The sequence below is a fragment of the Sceloporus occidentalis genome, unplaced genomic scaffold, assembly GCF_023333645.1.
Source record: "Sceloporus occidentalis isolate IW3139 unplaced genomic scaffold, rSceOcc1.0.p SCAF_3, whole genome shotgun sequence".
NCBI lineage: Eukaryota > Metazoa > Chordata > Lepidosauria > Squamata > Phrynosomatidae > Sceloporus > Sceloporus occidentalis.
Window position 1 is genome coordinate 122794818 of NW_028316983.1, and position 23825 is coordinate 122818642.

General features: G+C 43.9%; 1 protein-coding gene across 2 annotated transcripts in view; it reads left to right on the forward strand.

The window, feature by feature from the left end:
• The first annotated feature begins 3127 nt into the window (after positions 1-3127).
• The window catches only part of LOC149316694 (protein-associating with the carboxyl-terminal domain of ezrin-like), a 64234-nt gene continuing 43536 nt past the window's right edge, over positions 3128-23825 (forward strand). The window contains exons 1-2 of one of the 2 annotated variants that reach the window (XM_089516056.1): positions 3128-3212; positions 15401-15616. In XM_089516056.1, coding sequence (XP_089372182.1) covers positions 15452-15616 — 165 coding nt within the window. In that variant the 5' untranslated portion in view covers positions 3128-3212; positions 15401-15451. Of the gene's footprint in view, positions 3213-15400; positions 15617-23825 lie in introns of those variants that run through there. The other variant, XM_089516057.1, reaches the window with a different exon arrangement.

Genomic DNA, 23825 nt, shown 5'->3' on the forward strand with positions numbered 1-23825 from the left:
CAGGCTGAAGTCATCCAGCCTGGTTTCTTGAGATACCTCCCATTTTTCTTCCTCACTGGAACTGTTTTAAATTGTGCCTTCAGTATCTCCATTTTGAAAAACTCCCATCTGTCCTGAACTCCCTTCTCTTTTAGTATTCCTGACCACGGGATCACCCTCAATACTTCTCTAAGTTTACTGAAATCCGCTCTCCTAAAGTCTAGAATGTGTGTCTGACTATGCCTGGCTTCTCCTTTCCACTGTATAACAAACTCCATGAGAACATGGTCACTTCCACCTAATGATCCCACCACTTGCACCCCATTAACCAAGTCATCCCTGTTGGTTAGGATCAAATCTAAAATAGCTGACCCCCTTGTTGCCTCTTTTACCTTTTGGACAATGAAATCGTCTTCAAGGCAAGTGAGGAATTTGCTAGACCTTGAGGATTTGACTGAGTTTGACTTCCAGCAAATATCAGGATAGTTGAAGTCACCCATCACTACTACATCTCTCCTTTCTGAGTGTGTGGTCATCTGTTCTAGAAAGGTATTATCCAATTCTCCCATCTGACTTGGGGGTCTGTAGTAGACTCCCACAACATCCCTGTTGGGTCCTTGCACTATTTTTCTTGTTCCCTTGATGAGTTTGGCTATTTTCTCCAGTCCTTTTGCCTTCCAGAATACCATCTCCCTCCCCCACATAACTCAGTTTAAAGCCCTCCTGATCAAATTCTTGAGACTATTGGCAAAAATGTTTCTGCCAACTGGCGTGAGATGCAACCCATCCCTTGCCAGAAGTCCCTCCTCATGGAACCACAGCCCATGATCAAAGAATCTAAATCATTCTTGATGACACCATCTATGCAGCCAGTTGTTTACATCTGCTATTTTTCTCTCCCTTCCTGGACCATGCCCTTCAACTGGCAGAAGAGATGAGATGACAACCTGTGTATTCATTTCTTTCAGCTGCCTACCCAGAGCCTCATAATCCCTTCTGATGTTCTGATGGCAGTGTCTTGCAGTATCATTGGTTCCCACATGGACCAAAAGGAAGGGGTATTAGTCAGTAGGCTTAACCAGTCTTGTCAGCCTCTCTGTCACATCACAGATCTTTGCCCGAGAGAGACAACACACCTCTCGAGACATCTTGTCAGGCCCACAAATCACTACTTCTATAACCCTCAGCAAGGAGTCCCCCCTGCCTCCTCTGAGGTTTAGCAGCAACTGTTACTTCTGATGGAACTCGCAGAATCCCCTGCTCTGTCACTGAAGTCTGTCCATGCTGCTCTTCCTTGTCCTCCTTGATAAGAAAAAGAGCTTCAAATTTATTCTGTAGCTGCAAGCTCCCAGAATGATCCCTGGTTTCCCTACTTCTCTGTGTGACATTCCTCCAGCTGTCTACCGCCTATGTATGTGAAGTGACCTTATTCTCCCCATCAACTTACTCTGTGTGGTCCCCATCCAAGCCAGTTCATTCCGTTCTGCCCAGGAAAACCTCTTGCAGATCCTTGCAGAAAAGCTAGTAAAATGTGGGCTAGACAGTGTGACTATTAGGTGCATTTGTAATTGGTTGACTCAGTACCAAAGGGTACTTAACAATGGCACCTACTCACTGTGGACAGCAGTGATGAGTGGGGTGCTACAGGGTTCTGTCCTGGAGCCAGTGTTATTTAATATCTTTATGCTGAACTTTGATGATGGAAGAGAGGACACGCTTATCAAATTTGCAAATGACACTAAATTGGGAGACTTAATTCAAGATGACCTGAATAAACCAGAAAGCTGGGCCAAAGCTAACAAAATGATATTCAACAGGAAGGGTTGATAATACCCTAATGGCCAGGATCAGAATTCAAAATCATCTCAATAGATTAGAAAGCTGGGCCAAAACTAAGAAAATGAATTTCAACCGAGAGAAATGTGGGATACTGCACTTGGGCAAGACAAATGAAACATACAGATAAAGGATGGGAGACACCTGGGTTAATGGCAATACATGCGAAAGGGATCTAGGAGTCTCAGTGGACCACAAGCTGAATGCGAGTCAGCAATGTGATGTGGCAACTAAGAAAGCCAATGCAATTATTGGCTGCACTAATAGGAGTATGTTGTCTAGAGACTGAGGAAAGTATTAGTACCAGGGAGCCCTGGTGGTGTAGTGGTTAAAAGCTGGTACTGCAGCCACAACATCTGATGTTTGATCCTAGAGGAGGGCTCCAAGATCAACTCAGCCTTCCATCCTTTCATAGGTCGAAAAATAAGTCCAGTCAGCCCTTCTTATACACGGATTCAAGCATCCATGGCTTGAAAATGTTCAAAACAAGTATAAATTTCAAGTACCAAACCTTGATTTTCCATTTTTTAATAAGGGACACTATTTTGTTAAGGCATTATGTTTTATGGGACTTGAGCATCCACAGATGCTGTTATCCACGGGGGATCTTGGAACCAAACCCCAGCGTATAACAAGGGTCCAATGTACTTAGCTTCTTGGGGGCAATTTTCTTACAGTGTGAAGTCAAAGGATTGTCTTCTAGATTGTAAACTGTTTAGGGAATACTCATAAGCAGTATAGAAATGTACTTGCTCTAGTCTACATTGGTCAGACCTCATCTGGAATATTGCATCGTTTCGGGCACCACAATTCAAGAAGGATAATACTGAGAAGATGGAGCGTGCCCAGAGGAGGGCCCCAAAATGGTGAAATGCCCCATGAGCAGCTGCTTAGGCAGCTGAGTCTGTTTAAGCTGGAGAGGCGGTGGCCAAGGGGTGGCAGCAGCCACGCTTAAATATCTGAAGGGGTGTCCGAATGCAGAGAGCGCGAGCTTGTTTTCTGCCGCTCCAGGGACTAGGGCGCCAGTCCCGGAGAAGGACGGGCAAAGGCGAGGAAGACGGCGCTGCCACGCTCAGCCCCTGGCCCTCCGAAGGGCGGGGGAGCGAGCAACCACCGCCGGCGCTGGGGAGGGCGGGCCAGGCTGACTCCAGGGCCCCCGCGAGGAGGGGGCTCCCCCGCAGAGGGCGGCCTTTCCTGTGCCGCTGCCTGACTGTCTCTGCGCCACACAGGAAGCGGAAGTGTTTGTGGGCGCCTCTCGTCCTCCAGAGCGACTCTATGGTATGCCGAGGCCGGAAGTTGCTCTCCCGCCTTCCGCTTGTTGCGCAAGCGTCTGTTGAGGCGACGAGAGCCACGTCCGGAGCTGCTCGGTCCCGCCGCCCTCGTCCCCGGGGCCGCAGGTGAGGCGCGCGAGGCCGGGAGGGGACCCGGGCGGACGGAGCCCCGCGGGCGGCCGAGGGCGGGGAGGGCGGCCCTGGCGGAGGGCTGCGCCTCCTTGGCCGCGCTTCTTCTGGCCCCGGTTGGGGCTGCTTGGCTGGAGAATAGTCTCCATTCGACACTGATTTAGAGAATACGCAGCGAAGGTCAAAGTGCCTCCAGGCGTTGGATCGGGGAGCGGAGGGTGAAGCTCCGCTTAGACATGGGCTCATCCAGGCTAATTTAGTCCAGAAAACTTGTCGTGCTTAAAGCCAGAAGAGTCCCGTGGCACCTTCAGCATTAACTGACCATTGCGACAGAAGTGGTTGTGGCCCAGAGCCCCGCCGGATGTCTGTCTTACCCTGGGCAGAGGCAGCAGAAGCCCTGCAGTTGCCTCTCGCACTTCGGGGCCTTCTGGCTCCCCCTTCCCCCCTAGTTTGCCTGTCTGTCTGTCTGCGCCCTGCCTGCTGCCCAGGTTTGCTGGGGCTGGGAGGGACTAAAGCAAATGACAGTACAGTACTTGTCCGTAGGGAAACATAAGGGAACATTTGCCCATAGGGAAACATAGGGTAATACTTGTCCATGGGGAAACATTGGGGAAGTAATGTTTCTCTATCGACAAGTGTTCCCCTATGTATTCTCCTATGTTTCCTTATGGGTAAATATTCCCCTATGTTTCCCTATGGGCAAGTATTGCCCTATGTTGCCCTATAGGCAAGTATGGTTTCTCTATGGGCAAGTACTGTCAGTTGTTTTAGTGCATCCCGCCAGGGGTCACTCACTGTGCCTCGGAGGGAGAGAGGGGGGGACTTCGGTGCTGCATCCTGTCAGGGACCAGAATGGCACCAGAAGAGAAAAGTCTGGGCGCCTTCTCATATTTAGAAATAAGAGGGAAATGTGGTTTTCCCAGGTTGCTTTTTTCTTGAGTGCATTAAAGTAGTTGGAAGCAACCACCATGGGGCCATAGCTGCTATAACACAAGACTTTCAGAGGATGATGAGCAGCAGCTTCAGTTGGGACAGACAAAGGCAAGGGACTGTCATTTGTAATTGAGCTGTTTCTGTGTATTTCTTGAGTCAAGGAGAAAAGATAAACTTGTGTTGCCTGTTGAGACAGACCAAGGCTAAAGGAACAAATCCACAAGTGATTGCTTACATTGGCTATTTCAGAAGCAAATGAACACAATGGAGCTCTTTATTCCCTAACAGGAGTATTGTTTCAGTAGAAAAATATATTTTGATAAAAGAGTTTATTATTAATCCATTTCTCTGGTTCTTTTCCTTCCCTCCTTTGTATAGGATTTTAAAAGGGTTTTCTTTTCTTTTCATATATTTATTTATCAAAGCGACCGGAGGAGAGCCAACTAAGCCTCCCATGAGAGAAGCAGCCAGTGAGAATGCTCACTTCCATGTCCTCACCAAGGCTGCGTCTGTACTGCAGAATTAAGTCAGTTTATTGCGGCTTTAACTGCCTTGGCTCTGTGCTATGGAATTCTGGGATTTGTAGTTTTGTGAGGCTCTCTATCAGAGAGTCACACTGTCATGCCACAACAAACTACAAATCCCAGGATTCCATACGCTGGAGCCATGACAGTTAAAGCAGTGTCAAACTGCATTAATTCTGCAGTGTGGCAGCAGCCTAAGTGGGTGTGTGCGGGTGATGGGACAAAGAGAAAGCTCTCTAACGAAGACCATAAGATTTGGGCAAGCTCATGTGGGAATCTTTCAGATAGTTGTCACCTAAGCCATATGAAGCTTTGCAGGTCATAGCCAGTACAGGTATACCTCAGTTAATAAAGTTGATGTTTTCCTGAGCATTACTTTTTAACAGTAACTTTGGTAGCAGGGGAAAGAAAAGTCCCTACACCCCAAAAGAAAAAAGCAGTTCAATAAGTTTCAGTGAATCGTATGCCTCCCAGGACACTTTTTTCCTTCACCAGCCCTCACCTTTCTACAGTTTCCATTTTAGTGTCCAAACTTATAGATCTGTGGTCAATCGCTCTTTTTTTTTTTTTAATATATTGGTGCAGGGTGGTAAGGCAGGTTTATACTGTTGCACTGGAGGCTGCTGTTTATCTTTCTTGTTGTAGAAGGGCACACACAGCTATGGTAGGCGTAAAATAGTAGAATAAAATTCCGCCTGAAAATCTGTGTTTCTTCAGCTGTCCTTCATCACTTTTTAGCCAGTGCTGCTAAAATACTTCCAGTTAGATGGTGGATGAGAGGGGAATGGGTGCTGAGCAAAAAGACTTTGCAAAAAGGAGTTTCTTTGCCAGAGGCTTTGTGAACTGAGATATGCTTGTATTTTAAAATGTGTCCAGAAACAGACCAGTAGCCAGTGAAGCTGTTTCTACAAGAGAGTTATAATGAGCCCACGTCAGCAGTCTAGCCACAGCATTTTGTGCTGACTGAATTTTCCAAATAGTTTCTAAAGGCAGCCTGATATAGTGTGTATTAAGTAAGCCAATAAAATGTAACCAAGAAACATAGTCAAGGAAGCAGGTTGGTTTTGTTTTGTTTTGTTTTGTTGTTATTATTATACTTTATATAGCGCTGTAGATTAACACAGCACTGTACATACAGACAATAAAATTGATAACAATGAAACCTTCCAATGGTTTACATTCTACAAAATACATATAAAACAATAGATAGTAATACAAGATAGAATTAGATAAAATAAGGAGGTAACAGATTGAGATCAAATGAAATAAAATATCAGATAACAATCGGATAAAGAGTCACACAATGCCTGGGAATGCTTCCCTGAACAATATAGTCTTCAACTCAGTTTTGAAACTGGTTAAAGAAGTGATGACCCTTGCTTGTGGGGGAGGAGGTTCCAGGAGTGAGGGTTAGCAAGTGAAAAGGGACGAATCTAGGATGGGGCAGAGAAAATCCTAGGCTGAGATGGCAGACCTTGACTACTAGAATGGAGGGTACGAGTGGGAATGTGGGGAGAAAGAAGTTCAGATAAATAAGGAGGGTCCAGCAGGCTTAAAAGAAACTCGGGTACTTTGTCCTCTCTAAAGAAGTAAGGAAGCAAGCAAAGTAATCTTAACTTACTAGCATATCTACAAATAACTCTGGAAGCGACTGGAAACCATGTTCTTTGAAGAGAGACGTAGGGAGCTGGATATGTTTAGCCTGGAGAGGAGACAGTTAAGAGGTGATATAATACCCCTGTTTAAGTATTTGAAGGGTGTCATATTGAGGCTAGAGCAAGCTTGTTTTCTGCTGCTACAGAGAATAGGACCCAAAACAATGGATGCAAGCTATAGGAAAAGAGATTCTCCCTAAACATTAGATGGAACTTACAGTACTTACAGCAACAGCTGCTTGACAGTGGAACACACTGCCTTGAAGAGTAGTGGAGTCTCCTTCTTTGGAGGATATTTTTCAGCAGAGACTCAATGGCCATCTTTCACAGAGAGTGCTTTGATTGTGTCTTCCTGCATGACAAGGGTTGGACAGAATGGCCCTGAGGGATCTCTTCAAACTGATTCTGTAATCTATGAAGATGTTATCATGGCCAGATTTAAGATTTCCAGGAACTGGTACAAAAGGTAGACTGCCCTTAACTATACAAATGCCACCTGGCCACCACTAAACCTTGGGCATTCAGGCTCAGGCAGGGTGACCAGATGCCCTCTTTTTCCCAGACATGTCCTACACTTCAGCCTTCGAGGGGGGGCAGGAAAATTCCAAAATGCCCTCCATTTCCAGGGCCTTAGCCACAGAGCCACCTCTCCCAATGAAGCTGCACCCAGGAGGGGAGGGAGAGGGTGGACAGGGAAGGGATGGAGGTGAGCGAGAAAAGCAAGGTGACAGGTGGAGGAGGCAGAAGGTCGGCTGGGCCCCATTAGCGAGGGAAGTGAGATGCTGAGGAAGGTGGGATGAGGAGGAAGAGCAGCAAGCGGGGCTGGTTGGGATAGAAGGAGGGGACTGATGGACCCCTGCCCACGCCCCCAGCCATTCTTCGCCCCTCCATGCCTTGGAGTCACCCAGGAAAGGCACCCCCTCTCGAAGAACATTATTTTTTTTATGTCCTACTTTTTTTGAAGCCATGCATTTTGCAGTGCCTTGTCCTCCTTTCTGGTTATGACATCTGGTCACCCTGGGCTCAGGGTTGACTCCAGGAGTACACCCAGACTACAAATTTGAAATTTTAAAGGGAATCTAATCCTGCCCAACCCAGGCCATTTCCCTTTCCCCTGAATTGCCTTTCAATTGACCAGGAGGAACACTTCTGTCTTCTTGTCAGGATTGGTTAATTCTGTTGTGTTTAAATGTTAATGTTAAGATTCTGATTAATTTAGATGTCCAGTTGAATACCTTCTAAACTGGACTATAAGTTGAGAAATTTGTGCCCAGAAATTGACCCGAAAACCCTGGTTCGACTTATACACAGGCTGAGGAGGGAGGTAAGGAATTTCACTCGCCCCTCAAGCCTCTTTTCCAACCCAGCTATTTTCCTAAGTTTTACCCTTGATTTATCCAGAGGTCATGTCAGAATCCATAACTTTGGCCCCAAAACCCAACGTCAAGTTGTATATGAGGTCGACTTATACTTGGGTATATACGGTAAAATTTAATGATTTAATACAGTGCTCATAAGGTTTTGAATAATCTAGATCCTCAGGTGACTAAGAGAATTGAATGGAGGATTCGTGTTTTGTTGCTGATTTGTATACGTTTACGTTCATGATCATATTTATTGGTTATATTCTGGTAATAATAATAATAATAGTTTATATTTTCTTGCCTCTCCAAGATGGATCGAGGTGGGATTACAGTCCGCTAAAATACATACATCAATACTTAAAATACATAAAAAGGCACATCAATAAAATTGATAACAATCTTAAAAACTAACTCTTCATCAAGTGGCAATGCAATAGAGTTATATAATGGTCAGAGGGTGTTTCTTACATAAGGTCAGGTGGGTAAGCTGATCCGTCTTAAGTGTCTTCTTAAATGCCTCCAAGGAGTTAATGTGATGGCTTTCTGAAAGGTTGATATAAGCCTGGTTGATTGGTGTTCTAGCACATTCTTGCCAATTATTCTGAGAGTGTGGGGTGGATTGTGTAGGGAGAGGCATTCCCGCAAGTAACTTGGGCCCAAGCCAGGGTTATTGCACCCAGAAGCTAATCAGCAACCAGTGAAGAGATTTTAAAACAGGTGTTATGTGGTCAAACCCACAACGAACCGGTGACCAATCTAGCTGCTGCATTTTGAACCAACTGAAGCTTCCAAACTTGGTACAAGGGTAGCCCCATGTAGAGCGCATTACAGAAATCAAGATGAGAGATTGTACATGTACCACTGCTTCAAGGTCCTTTTGGTCCAGGTAGGGACGCAGCTGGCGTAGCATCCAAAGTTGGTACCAAACACTCCTGGCCATCACATCCACTTGAGATGACAATTGTAGCAACGAGTCCAGGAGTACCCCCAAACTGTGAACTTTGTCCTTTAGGGGACGTGCAACCCCGTCCAGGAGTGGTTGACAAATCTATGTTCTCTTCACTGGTATATTCCGTTATATTTATGTTTACTGGTAATAGCATCAGAGGCTTGTGATAATAAAGCTCAATTATTTAATTCATAGGGGTTATGTGTGGTTGTCAACCTCATGTTGGATGAGAGGTTTGGTTATATGTGAAACCAAGTTATGTACATGTATTTTGCTTCATATGTTATATGGTATATTGCACTCTGCTTGGGACTTTCCTTGAAGACACCTTGGAAACTGCAGCTAAGACAAAATCAGCAGCTAGAGTAGCAGCAAAAGATGAAGAAGTTCTATTCTGCTGACCAAAACTAGACCAAGTGCTGACTGTGGTACAGAACACAAACTACTTATATCAAAAATAAGAGTGAAGCTGAAGAAGAAACTGTAACTAGTCACTACACCAAAATATGATCTGAACAATATTTCAACAGAATTTAATGACAATATAAGAAACATTTTCACTATTAAGCATAATAAACCAAGAACCAGAAGAACTATGGTCAGAAAGCAGGGATATAATACAATGGTCTCTTCCCTTGTGCGGGGGATCCGTTCTGGGACACACACCCCCAGTGTAAGGGAAATTCCGTATATTCTCGAGCCTCATTAAAGCCAATGGGGCTCGTGCTCGTGGCTGACTCTCCTAAACCATATAACATAGCCATCATCATAATCAGGTTCTTTCATATTTGCCATAGCATCATTTAAAGCATTAAACAGCAGACCTGTCTTATCTTCAGGCTCCAGATGCACAAATTTAATCCTGCATGGACCGCTCTTCATGATCAGCTGAAAAGTGTTTCCAGCGGATCAGTTACTGTAGTTTCAGAATCCCTGTGGATTCTGGAATAAAAAATTTTAGAAACAAAATGTTGTTCCCCCTCAATCATCAAAGGAAGGGGTGGGAAATCATCAGTCTTCCATGGCTCTGGGTTCTGGTCCGGTTTCAGCAAGCTGAAGTGGAAAACAGGATGTAAATGTCTATATGATTTAGGTAGCTCAAGTACAGCTGTTACAGTATTTATCAGTCTCTTTACTCTAAAAGGACCAATGCATTTTGTTTCTAATTTTTTGGAAGGGTGTCGGGTCTTTAAGTGCTTTGTAGACAAAAACACCTTGTCCCCAGGCTTGATGTCCCATACAGAGTTTCTCTTTCTATCAGTAATTTTTATGGTATTCTTTCTTGGCATCCTCTAAGGCTGATTCAATTTTAGGCCAGGCCTGTTTGAGCTTTGTAATCCATTGGTTTATGGATATAGGGTCAGCAGGTTCAATAGGTAGGGAAGGCTTAGGCTCATAGCCATATAAAATTTTAAAAGGGGAATGCCCCGTACTTTGATTAACTGAGTTATTGAAAGCAACTTCAGCATGAGTTAACAAATCATACCAATCATCCTGCAGATAATTAGTATAATACCTTAAGTACCTTTCCAATGCCACGTTAGTTTCCTTAATTTCTTTATTAGTAAACTCCCTAAAAATATTCCATCTTTTCATATCTATTTCCTTTCTTTCTAATTCTAACCATTCCACATCTGGTATACCTTCTATCACATAACTTTTTGCTTTCCTGGGAAAAATCTCAGGGTGAATTTGAATTTATAAAATTCCTTGGCCTACCGGCATTGCTTAGGGCTTAACTTCCAGGAGATTTGGGGTGCTTCCAAATTTTGGTGGTCTGTCCAGACCTCAAAGGGGTGTGGGGCTCCCTCTAAGAATTATCTCCAGCTCTGTTAGGCCCACTTGATAGCAAATGATTCCTTTTCCCAGTTGGGCCACAGTAATTCTGACTTTTGGAACTTTTTGGATAAGTAGGTGCACGGCTTAAGTGCTCCCACGTCGTCCCTCTGCAACAAAACTACCTCTATAGCATAATCACTAGCGTCCACCTGTACCACAAAGGGTTTATTTGGGTCTGGGTGTTGCAATATAGGCTCACAACTAAATAACTCTTTTAACTGATCAAATGCTCGTTGGCAATCTTCGGTCCAGCGAATTGGGGTGGACAGTTTCACCTTTTCCCCTTTGGGCTTGGAGCCTTTACCCTTTTGTGCAACCTTAGTTTTGAGCAAATTAGTTATGGGCAGTGCAATCTCTGGAAAGTTGTCTGTAAAAGTTTGCAAAGCCTACGAACTTTTGTACATGTTTTCAGGTTTTCGGAGGAGTCCATTCAAGCCCCATCTGGACCTTAGTGGGGTCCTTTCTATGCCCTCGGCAGATACTGGGTATCCTAGAAACTCTAAACGGTCCATGTGAAAATGACATTTTGACTTTACATATAATTGGTTGCCTAACAGTCTCTTGAGCACCTCTTGCACCAGTCTGACTGGGCCTCCAGGTTTTGGAAATAAATCAACACATCATCCAGGTATACTAGAACTCCCTCAAATAGTAGGTCATGCAAAATCTCATTCACTACCCTCATAAAAACTCCTGGGGTCCCTGCCAGCCCAAAGGGCATAACTAAATATTCAAATGCCTGAGGGAGCAATTAAATGCGGTCTTATGTTTGTCCCCCTCCCTAATCCAGACCCAAAATAAGTGTCCCTTAAGTCCAGTTTAGTGAACACCTTCCCAGTCGCCAACCGTCCCAACATATCTTTCACCAATGGGAGGAGGTATTTGTTAGTACTACAAATCCCATTTAGGTTACGATACCAAGCAGAGCAACCCATCTTCCCCCCCCCCCCCCCGAAAAACAGGTGCTGTAAACGTGAGGTGGAGGGTCAAATAAAGCCCCTGGCCAAATTCTTTTCTATGAATTCTATGGCCTGTTACAGACTGCCAAAATAAAGCTGCTTCGGGTCTCTTTGGAGGTATGCTGTTTAAATGTTGCATGCATCCTAAGAATCCGGAAGCTGCACCAAAGCTGCACTCCAGTGCTGAGGAATGGAGTGTGGCTTTGGAGCAATCTCCGGACTCTTAGGACCAATGCATCATTTAAATAGCATACCTTCAAAGAGACCCAAAGCAGCTTTATTTTGGCAGTCTGTAACAGGCCAATGAAAGTCCTTAGTTCCAGAGGGGCCATGGCATAAAGCTTAGGCTTGGGAAGGGGGGGACAGCTCAATCTTGATAGCACAGTCCGTCTCCCTGTGTGGAGGTAATTGATCACTCTCCCATTCTGCAAACACCTCTTTTAGGTCCCTATAGACTGCTGGATAAGTCTCCCCCAGTTCATCTTATCTTCAGTGGCCCAGTGCTGTTGGTAGTCCCCTTTTCCCAGCTCTGCACCCTTGGGAGGTCTTTAAATCCAAGTGTGGGTTCTAAATGTCCGGCCAGGTCTGTTGGCTGGGGTTCCGGTATCCCCACTGTTTCCAACACCTTTAAGGGTTTTAGACCAGGGTCCACAACATGATCTTGACACCCTGGGTCATAAAAAGTTAATTGCCTCTGCCTTCAATGGATGGAAGAGTTGTGGTAATGCAACCAGTCTATTCCCAACATCATATGGTATCGATGTGTGGGTCCCACTACTAGCTGAATCTTTTCTCAGTGTTCCGCTACTCCCAGCCACACGGTGACAGTCCTTTCCTGAATGGCTTGCCCCATCACTATGCCATCCATCTGATAGAAAGGGATAGGGGCGTTCAGTCTCATGGTCTTTATGTCCAATCGTTTAACCACCTCAGGGTTAATTAAACATCTAGTGCAGCCCAAGTCCACAGCTGCCTTAAGTTCCATGGCCCTCTGGCCCTGGCCCACCACTAGTTGTACTGTTAATGTACACAAGGGAATGCCTCCACTCACTGTGGGTCTGTGGCTGTCGCGCTGAGTGGCCTGCCATTGTAAGGTAGACTCTTGAAGTTTAAAGCCAGGTCACTGGCTTTCTTACCATCACTGTCGGTCCACACTTCCAACGCCTCTCTCTCTTCCCAGACTGATGCTTGGAAGACCCGATCGTTGCGCCCCCGCTCGCTTCTGCTCATGGCTGGGGGGGGGGGGATTTGACAGTCATTCCCCGCTGGTCACTGGGTTTCTCTGGGCACCTGGGCACCAGGTGGCCCTTGTTTCCACACCCCAGTCTCATTCTTCTCTCCTTTTCACTCTCTTTGGGTCTGCCCTGTTTCCCCTGCCTCTTTGGCTTGGGGGTGAGGATTTGGAGTCTTTTCCTTTAGGCTCTCTTCCCTTTTTCTGTACTGACAACTTGATTTCATGCTGGATGGCTTCAGTCTCTCTGGGCAATCTGATCCACTCTAAGACACTTGGGGGGGGGGGTTGCGAGAGACCACCGCAACGTTTCTGGGTGTAACCCATCTTTGAAGTATTGAACCCTGATGATCTTTGGGCCAGTCGTCCTCCTGGGTCTGGAACTGGAGCCGGGGGGGGGGGGGCTGCAGCCATGGCTGCTACCCCACTCCCAGCTCCGGCTCGTGCACCAAGTGTCTCAGCCAAAGTAGGTTTTACACCCTCGAGCTCACCTCACATTTGTTGCACTTGTTCTAAGTCCTCCTCGTCAGACCAGCCCCGCATTCCAGGCTGACAGTCACCCAGCTCTACGTCTGTCTTTAATTCAGGAAGAGGTAGGAGGGTTCAAAAACCAGACATCCCTCTCAATCATGAGCGGTGTGGAATCCGTGGTCTGCCTGTCCTCCTTCGGTCGTGCTCTGGCTCCCGAGACCTTGAGTTCATACTCCCTCGGGTACTCCTCTTCAATTGGTGGGATGGTGAGGTCTTCTGGGGTCCCAGAGGATTTAGTGAGTCCTTCAGCTACTGTCAGAATAGGGAATCAGCTCCTGAACCAATCAACTAGTCAGTCTTATGGTGAATAGCCAGAACTTTATTAAAAGGTTCAGGATCAGCAATTCAGCTCCATTCAGCTTCTAAGCTGAGACTGCCCAACCCAACCAAATTTGATATATAAAACCCCTAAAATCTATAATCCCTCCCACAGCCAAAGCATGCGGACTAAACTCCCCACCTATTTTCACAGCCTAAAAATCCCCCATTCACCCCCCTTACTTTTCTCTGCCAGGCTCTTCTGTTTGCCACATTCCAAACCTCTGAGCAGAGGTTTCAGGGTCTTGCAGATAACAGCCATCTGATGTCTTTTACTTTACCATTCCCTCCTTCCTCCCCCCAGCTCATCTATATCAACACTACCTACAGCAAGCATCTCTAAACCCATCATCCCCACCGTGTGTGTGTGTGTATATATACACACATGCACTAATCTCATATGAATGCATATACACTCACTCTCTCTCTCTCTCACACACACACAGACACCTATACCTGACAGAATCTGTGGATTCTGACAATTATTGTACCTATGGCTTCTTCCTGATCTACTCTTCTTCCCTTGTTCTCTGTGTGAGATGTTAAAAGGTAAATAAAAAAGAACTGCCTTTACCACACTCCTGAAATGATTCCTCTGAAAGTGTGGTTCTGCTGCCTAAGGCAGCCAGCTTTCATCTTTTAAAAAGGTATATGTGGTGCTATGACCAAATTGGTCAGCCACTGGCATTTTGAAGGGCCTGATTTGCAGGTTGGGACGGAGAGGTAGCAGGTAGAAGTCCTCAGGGAGAGAGACAGGAGGAAAGGCCAGTAGGCAGCAGGGAGAAGCAGCATATCCTCTTTTTCCTGGGTAATCCTCCCCCTATCCCAGTGATGGTGAACCTATGGCACGCGTGCCAGAGGTGGCACTCAGAGCCCTCTCTGTGGGCACATGTGCCGTTGCCCCAGCAGAGTTTGCCAGAACTTGTTACTAGAAAGCCAGAGGAACACGGCACTTTGCAATAAATAAGTGGGTTTTGGGTTGCGGTTTGGGCACTCAGCCCCTAAAAGGTTCACCATCACTGCCCTATCCTGATGTGCTGACTCATGTGATTCTCTTCCAAAATCATAGATAAGAGTGTACAATACACGAAAAGATCAAACTGAACTGGTTCTTTTTCTTGATTGTTCATATTCCTATAGTATAGACTTTGGTAAGCAATGTGAAGCAGTATATCATACTAAGATTGCTTACTCAGCTAAGAGTCTCCTAAAGTATTTCCTGCTTCCAAAGTTGCTTCCTGTGAGCTTTCACAACTTCTGGTTTATTGATTCAGCATTAGCAGACAGTGGTAGTATAGATTTTACTGTAATATATAGGTTGTGTCTGCCTTATTCCAAAATGTTTGGCACCAGAAGTATTTTGAATTTCGGAATATCTGTATTTGCATATCATCATCACTGTTTGTACCCTGCTTTTCCCCAAAAATTGGAATTAAAAAAACAAAACATAATGAGATATCTTGGAGATGAGGCCCAATTCTAAACTTAAAATTCATTTATGTTTCTTATACACAGAGCCTGGATGTAATTTTAGACAATATTTTTCATCACTTTGTTTTGGAATATTTCGGATTTCAGAATTCCTGATGAGGGAGACTCAACCTGTATCTGTTAAAAAAGGGGATGTATTTGAACCTTGAAATTTATAAGCCTAAAGTCCTCGTTCAAATTTGGGCTCTTTGCCCTACTTGAAGTTAAATGTTGTTAGGTACTCTGTAATAAATCTGTTTAGGATGGCAGCATTTATATCACTTCTGACAACAGAAAAATCAAATAATAATACCCAAAAATAAATTTATTGTGTTTTTGCTCAGCTTTGTGCACAGATTGCTGTAAGGAATTTTACATTAATACATGTTTGGTTGATTTGTTTTCTTTTCAGCATCTTTGAAGCAGAAAAAGGCCCTTCAAAACAGTTTGAATTGACAAGGTAATGGGCTCAGAGAACAGTGCTCTAAAGCGTGATGCACTGGCAGGGCCTCCATTTACATTACCCTCCGGAGTCGATATTTACCCAGCAGTATTGCCTTGTGGCAAACCTGCCTCTGTTTTTGTGTATAAGAGAGAGAATGAAGAAAATGTTAACAAAGCTGCCAAGGTATTACACTGGTTTTCAACATTCCTATTTATATTATTATTAGTAATTATTTAAATTTTTATACCTCCTTTCTGTAGAATTTTTCAGGATAGTTTATATAAAAAGACATTACAGTCATGAGGTGGGTATAGCTCATCTGTACTTGTGAGAGGGTTGGGAAAAGCATGCTATTTTCCATGATGGAGATGGAAACATCCTATAACATGGGTTGAATAGGCAGGAAAAACAGACTTGAAGGAGTTGCCACCAGAGGGAGCAACCCCCACCATCCTTCAGTCTTTTTTCTGCCTCTCTCAGAATAGGCTGTGTTTTTCCTTTTCTTCTCCTTCCTTGACTTTGTCTTAAAGGCTTTAATATTTCCTCTATTCTTCTTATATTCATGATCTGTTCTCTCCTGTCTTGGCAACTACCTGCAAAAACAGCTATGTTTTCTTTAGTCTTGCTCTATCCTTTTGACTTTCTAAGGGCTGAAACAAAGCCAGGCAGGGAGAGACAGTTCAGAAGCTGCTGTGTTGTGAGGCAACTAGGCCCAACTCCAGCATTAAAGAAGAAGAAAGACCACCAATGTCTGGCTGAAGGGGCTGAAAGGCCAGAGAGCCCAGGCGCGGCCAGAGGAGGGAGATCCCTCTGTGCTTGCCAGATACGCTCTGCGGAATTGGCGTGGTGGAGGAGGGATATTCCCCTGTCCTTAACCAAATGGTGCCACACCGCAGTCACCAACCCCGGATGTTACAGCGCCTGCTCCCTGAACGGTCAGCCAACATGGGCAGGGATCGCGGGGCAAGTCGTCCTCCTTACACATCCAAGGAGCTTGTCCACTTCATCGGTACTCACAAGCTCAAAACGATCCAGTCTAATGCAGTCCACGGAGTCACTGGATACCTTTCTCATAGTCTCTGTTTTAATGCCGGCATCCAGATCGACCCTAATCTGAGAGATCTTATTGGCAAAGAAGTCATTGAATGCGTCACAGCAGGCCATTGTTGGTTCTAGTAATACGTTCGGGGTGAGAGGCAGTTGGATTAGCTCTCTGACCACCCTGAATAGCTCTGCTGGACGAGACTCTGCGGATGCAATGCGTGCAGCATAGAACAAGTTTAAGGACATCAAGTCAAAAGAACAAAAGCCTGCTGCTTCTGCTAACCAGTCTGCCTCTGTTAAAACAAAACAAAATATTAACTGGAGTTCATTCCTCAGAAGAGGAATGTGATCTGAAAAAAGAAATTAAAATTAAAAAAAAAAAAACAAGGGCCTTTCAGTAGCTTCTGAAAGCTCCTGAAATCTAGACTTTGGGGAGCTGATGATCTTTTACTATTCCTGTATTTGTTTTTATGGTATTATTGTATAAGACAATTAATATATTGGAATTTAATGGCACCTCTCAACTATTGAAGCTGAATGATCCTGATCATCCTCAAGGGAAGGATTCTCCTCCCCCTTCCAAACCTGGGCCTTCAACACCAAATACTCCATTTCATACAGATTTTATGAAGGTCATAAGGCCTCCATAGCTTGTGAGACCAAATCCAATAGCATATATATATATATATATATATGGAGAGAGAGTTACATCTCACCTCAATTTGTCATGGGAATCAACAGATCCCACTTGTGGTTGCCAGAGTTTATGCTCAGTAAAGTTGCCCCTGCTATTTCCATTTTTTCTAGAGCTATATGTGGCCTACAGATCTTGTTAAAAACAAGCAAACAAAAACACTTGATACACAAAATACAGTTCTGCAAGAACATTAACAAATGGCTAAAGGTAGTGGCTACTTCAGGAGACACTAGCCTAAATGTGATTCAATGGAATCCAAGAGCACAACTGGTTCAGTTCCAATACAAAGACAGTTTTGACTAAACAATTGACACATAGATGCCCATTACAAACAAAACCTGACATTTCCACCTCTTACTGTGGGCAAATTGTTGAGAATAATCTCTTGGCTGAGACTAAGGATAAGAACAAAACCTTACCATCTTTTATTTCTTAAAAAAGGTTATTTCCTACAATACATTCCTCAAATGAAGAATGAGAACAGGGCCCCGGCTTTCTTATATTGTCTAAATATGACAATGGGAAGCCTTCAGAGAGGAAGATGGCTCTGATGCAGGGACTCCATCTTCTGACAGGCTTCTTCTGACTGAGCATTATGCAGTGTTACTACACAATGTCGTTAAGATCTTTAAATAATATTTTCAAGGCCACCCCTCCACTCCAATTAGTCTACAAGAAACGGTCTTGATTTGCCACAAGGCAAAGGTGACTTTTCTTAGACAGGGCCTTCAGTACTAGAGACACTCTTCAGAGATGTCTTCGCGAAGGTGTCAGCTAAGAGTGGGTTAAACCTGTCACAGTACACCTAAATTCTTTTTATTATTTCAAAATACCAATATATATAACAAAAAAAACATATTAAAACCTATAAGGAGAGGAAGTCCCAGGTGGGGAAAAAGGGGAATTCTTAAAAGGAAATTAGAGACATATAATACATAGAAAAATAAAACCATGGGGCTGAAAATTGTCTCATGGAACGTAAAAGGGATAAATCAAGAGAGAAAGAAAACAGATTATGCATAGTCTGGGGGCGGAAATTGATTTGGTGTGTTTGCAGGAAGTAAAAATAAGAGATGGGGATATAAAATACTTAAAGAATAATAAATTAGGATCTTTATTTTGTGCAACAATAAACAAAAGAAAAAGAGGAGTAGCAATTTTGGTTTATAAAAGATGAATCTAAGCTGCTGAAAAAAGATGAGGATGGTAGGTTCGTATGTGTTGAGGTTTTAGTAAACAATGTAAAATATACAGTTGTAAACATATATGGACCGATAGAAAAGAAAGAAACCTTTTTCCGGAGTTTAAGAGAATTGTTAAGAGATCTGGATAGAAATAATTTGATTTTGACTGGAGACTTTAACAGTATTATTAACCCACCAAGAGACAGAAAATCAAAAAGGGGAGTAGTTTAAAATCACAGGGTAAATTACTGCAGAGTTTTTTGATTTGATAGAGGAATTTAGCCTATTGGATGTCTGGACACAATGTTTTGAAAATAAAGAAGGTTATACATATTATTCAGATGCCTATCATTCCCTTTCAAGATTGGATATGTTCTTATTAGCAAAAGAGTTGGTAACCAAGATCAAAAGCATGAAAATCTGGCCTAGAAGTATGTCAGACCATAATAAGATAGAACTAGAGTTAAATTTAAATGGGAGTTAAAAAAAAGGATGGAGATTAAAAGAAGAAATTTTGGATAACGAAGATTTTGTAAATAGGATGAAAAAAGAGTTGAATTGTTCTTTAAAGAAAACATGGATAAAGGCACCAAGATGAATATAGTCTGGGATGCCAGTAAAGCATATGCAAGAGGATTATTAACCCAGAGGATGAGAGAAATAAAAAGGTTAGAGAAACAAAAAGAAGATAAAATAAGGAATGAACTTAAAGTTAAAGAAGAAAAATTGAAACAAGCAATGGGGGATAAGAAAATAATAAATGAGATAAAACTCCTAAAAAAAACTAGAAAAAAAGGCAAGAGAGGAAATAGTAGAGAACTTAAAGAAACTTAAACAAAATCAATTTGAAAACGCTAACAAAATAAGTTGCTGGATGGCGAATAGATTGAGGAAAGAGAGGGAAAAAATGATAACCAAAATTAGGCAAAATGATATTATAACAAAACAAGGAAAAATTAAAAATGTATTTGTTAACTATTTTGAACGCTTATTTGAAAAACAAATTGAGCCCCCTTTATGGGAAAAATATTTAAAAGAAATAATAGCTGAACACAATACAGTAAAGTTACAGATTGAACAAAAAGAATCCTTGAGCAAATGACACTCTCTCAGCCTCAGAGGATGGCAAACTCAAACCCTCTTTGAACAAACCTCCCCCCCCAAAAAAAATCTTTGGGCAAATGACATTATCTCAGCTTCAGAGGAAGATAACCAAAATAACCCTGTGATAGGTTCCTCTTAGGGTTGCCCTAAGTCAGAAGCGAATTGAAAGCACACACATACAAACACGTCCAAGTCACACTGTCTCAGGGGAGGGCAATAGCATACCCCTTCTGAACAAAGCTTGGCAATAAAAGCACCTAATGAAACGACTTGTAACACACACAGAGGGAAAGAGTTTCAACAACAATAACAACAAGGGGAAGAGTTGCTCCGAGAGCAATGGCTCTTGGCCAGCCTCCCCAGGGGTCCTTGTTGGACGGAGCCACCTTGGGGCAAAAGGGAGGGGAGAAGATCAGGGCCCCTTTAGTCCTTGGAAGCCTCCTCCTCTGAGGTAGCACCTTCCCCAGGATGGATGGAGAGATTGGGGGAAATGGACCAGAGGGCTCTGTGCCTCTTCTAGCCAGAGAGAAAAAGGAGGAGGACAGAAGGAGAGGAGGAGGAGAAAGGATGAGAAAAGGAAGTAGAAAGGGGAGGAGGGGGAGAAAGAAAGAGGAGGAGGAGAAGGAGAAAAAGAAGGAGAGGAGGAATAGGAGGAGAGGAGGAGGAGAAGGAGACCAAGCAGGTGAGAAGAGCATTCCTGGACTTGGAAACCAAAGAGCCAAGCCCCACTCTTCCACAGAAACCCACTGAGTATCCAAGTTGAGCAAGTCACATTTTCTCAAAAAAACTCAACAAAGTTTGCCAAGAAAGCCCAGTGATAGGTTCCCCTTAGGGTCGCCATAAGTTGGAAAAACTTGAAGGCCCACCCAGCTTGAAGGACCACTGGCCCCCTCAGTAGACGGGGGAGAGGAGAGAAGACCTGGGGCAGCTGGTCACTGGGCTCTCTCCTCCTTCAAGGCTGCATCCACTGCCTGGAGAGAAGCCAGGAGGCTGGTGGCACCAAGGGCCTGCAGGGCCTCGGATAGGCCAGCACTGCTAGGATGAGCTGGCCACCACAAAAGCCAGCTCTCCTCTCAGCCACGTGGAGGAGCATCTCCCAGCAGAGGAGGGACTCCTGGTGCCTGTGATGGCGTGCGTGCGTGCCACCGGCCCTGCTCACATGTGGGGGCGGGGCCAAACCAAAATGAAAACCCTGCAGCCCAGAAACCTCTCCAAAATGATGGCAAGGTTGTAATTTTTTTTTAAAAAAAAACTAAAATAAAAATAAAATGGCGGGGAAGGGCAGGGGAGAGCTCAGTAGGTCACCATTGCAAAACCAGGCCAGGATGCTCCCAGGGCTGAAAAACCGTGATTGTCCCGCCTAAAAATGGGACATGGCAACCTTACCATAGATACAATTATGATATTTGTTCTATATGAGACCATAGGTTTGGCAGACAGTGGTCTGAACTTAATTACCAACCTCAGCAGTAGTCCCAGGCACTGCTTCACCTGAGCCAACAACAACGTCAGTGACACTACCTATCTTGTCAAACAGTGACAGAAATAGCCTCAGTCCTGGCTGATTGGTGCTAAAGGATGAGAGGAAAACTGCAGTATTTCATCTTTCATAACAAATTCAGCAGACCTATGGGTACTATGAGCGCTTTTTAAAAAGTGCTTTGATATACATTCTATACCATTCTCATGACTATTTCATTGCTTCCTCAGTGTAGAGGAAGTCAAAGAAGCATCGGCTGATGCTAAAATCCATAAAATATCTGATTGATGTTGGGGCCATAAAAAAAACTATACTATCTTTCTAAAAACAAAAAAGGCTGGTTCCAATCTTCTTTAACTGTACATTTAAAACAAACAAAAACAAATTTTAGCGTGTGGGGCTAGAGCTAAAATGGATCAGTTGGTTTCTAAAAAATTACCGGTTCAGACTGGAGACTCCAGACAATTCTGGAGATACTTCAGCTCCAGGATTTTCGTGTGTCCCTGTTCTTGGTTGTAGTTTGCTTCCACATCCCAATCCACCCACTTCATCACAATTATCTACACATTGCTTACCAGGGAAAACTTTTTCCATACATGGCTCTATCATTCAGTCTGTTGTTTTCTTCAGTGACACTCACTACACTGATAGGGACACATTAAAATAGTGAGATCTTCATGTATACCCATAACTTCATAATGTCCTGATCAGATCTGGTTCTCTTCCATAAGATATAATAGATATCAAGTTGTGCTTTCCTTCCTATCCAGACATGGTTTTCTGGTAACTCACGAAAAGAACAACCTAGTTCCATTTCAGTACCTACAACATTTTGGAATGGTTGTAGACACATTGCTGACCAGAGTCTACCTGACCAAACAAAGAGTAAGATCCATGAAGAACACCTTCAAGCAGGTAGGTTGTTCCCAGTTATCTGACCTAGTGTTACTGGTGCACCTACAGTGCCTAATCTGCTTCAGTTAATAGTTTGGCATGAACACAGTTTCATGCCAGGAGCCTAGAGTGGTTCCTCTAGCTATATCAAAAACAGATGGCACAGATAAATCATCTGTTCTGACATATACCAAATAAGTTCAAACCCGTTTGAACAGTGGTTGTTGCTGCCAATCGGGAAGGATTGTCTGATTTGGGCCCTGCTGGAGTTCCAAATAATGGTGGATGCCAGCTTAAGATGACGTTAATCATTTTGTTACTCCCAATAAGCAAAATGTATAAATAAAAAATAGGATCAATAATCTCTACTCCATAATATAAACTGGCTTGAGCTAAAACCAATAGTGTTTCTTTTCAACCACAACTACTAACAGCTCAATTCTGATTCAAACTGACAAGTTAACATTAAAGGTTCATGTGAACCAAAAGACTGACCTAATTCAGGTCACTGATGACACCATCTAAGATAAATGTAGGACAATGACATGGCCTTCATCGTCCACATTTACATGCCACCACTGTTGGGATGCCTTGAATCAAAAGAGGCTTCCTTTGAAAGACACATCTTGTGGTTCTCACATAAGTGATATGCCTCAGTTCACCCACCCACTGGTTGGGGAGCTTTGGTAAGTCCCATGTTATAGGATGTTTCCACCTCCATCGCTGGAAAAAGGAACATTGGTTCATACCTGTGATATGTTCATTTTCAGCATTGTAGGTGGTAATATCCTCCCCACCCAGAACTGAGGAGGCTGTTTCCCTTGGCTCTGCAAGGGTGATTGTTAGTTAGTTATTTTTAGTTTGACTTTATGATAGCTTCTATTTATTATACTTGCCATATATACTCGACTATAAGTCAACCTCATGTATAAGTTGAGGGAGGGCAAGTTTTAGGGCTAAAATTATGGCTTTTGCTAAGACCCATGGATAAGTCAAGGGTAAAATTTAGGGGCATATGGCAAAGAAACAAAACAGTGTTAAAGAACTTACAAAATTCCAGCAGACATAACTCTTTGTGCTCACTCTTAAGGCTGGATGGATAAGAAAGTAGAGGTGGTTGGTGCTTCCAGGACAGATTATACTCTTGCCTTTCACCAGGGGATGGTTTCTTCTTTTAAATAAGAGTTAAGATACATTACTTACATTGACCCGTGGATAAGTTGACTCAGGTTTTTTTGGGTCAATTTTTTGACCTAAATTTCTAGACTTGTTCATGTATATACAGTATATTTGCATTGAATGCTCTCTGAGGCGCCGTCCTCGCGCTGCAATTATGCGCGAGGGGTGGCGCTTCTGGACGTGCCTTGCCCCTTGCGAGTAACTGATACGTCAAGATAGCGGCGCCCTATACACATGGGCGCTGCCATCTTGACGTAGCGGACGCTCTGCGTCCGCACGTCCAAACCCGGAAGAGACGTCGCGAGTGCGTGCTTTGGCACTCGCAGCGTCTCTTCCGGGTTCCTGGAAGGAGCACGATTTGCGCGCTACTTTTTTGCTCCGTGAGGGAGTCGCGTGGTTTGGCTGCTGCGGCTCCCTCACGGAGCAGACAGCAGCGGCCCAAGACCGCCCCTTTTGGGCGGTATGTAACAGGCCTGAGTTTGTTTTCTATCCTCGGCTATAATATTGACTGAGGGATGGTGGGGGTTGCTCCCTCTGGTGGCGACTCCTTCAAGTCTGTTTTTCCTGCCAATTTTGGAGCAAGAGATGGAATCAACCCATGTTATAGGATATTACCACCTACATCGCTGAAAATGAACATATCACAGGTAAGAACTCATGTTCCTATTTCCTTTCAAAGACATAGCTGTGTTGGTCTGGAAAATCAGTATACAAAGGAATGTTGCAGCACCTTTGAGGCTAAGTGAAAGATAGAACTTGGTAACATGAGCTTTCGTAGACTTGGGGGCTACTTCTTCAGATGAGTGGTAA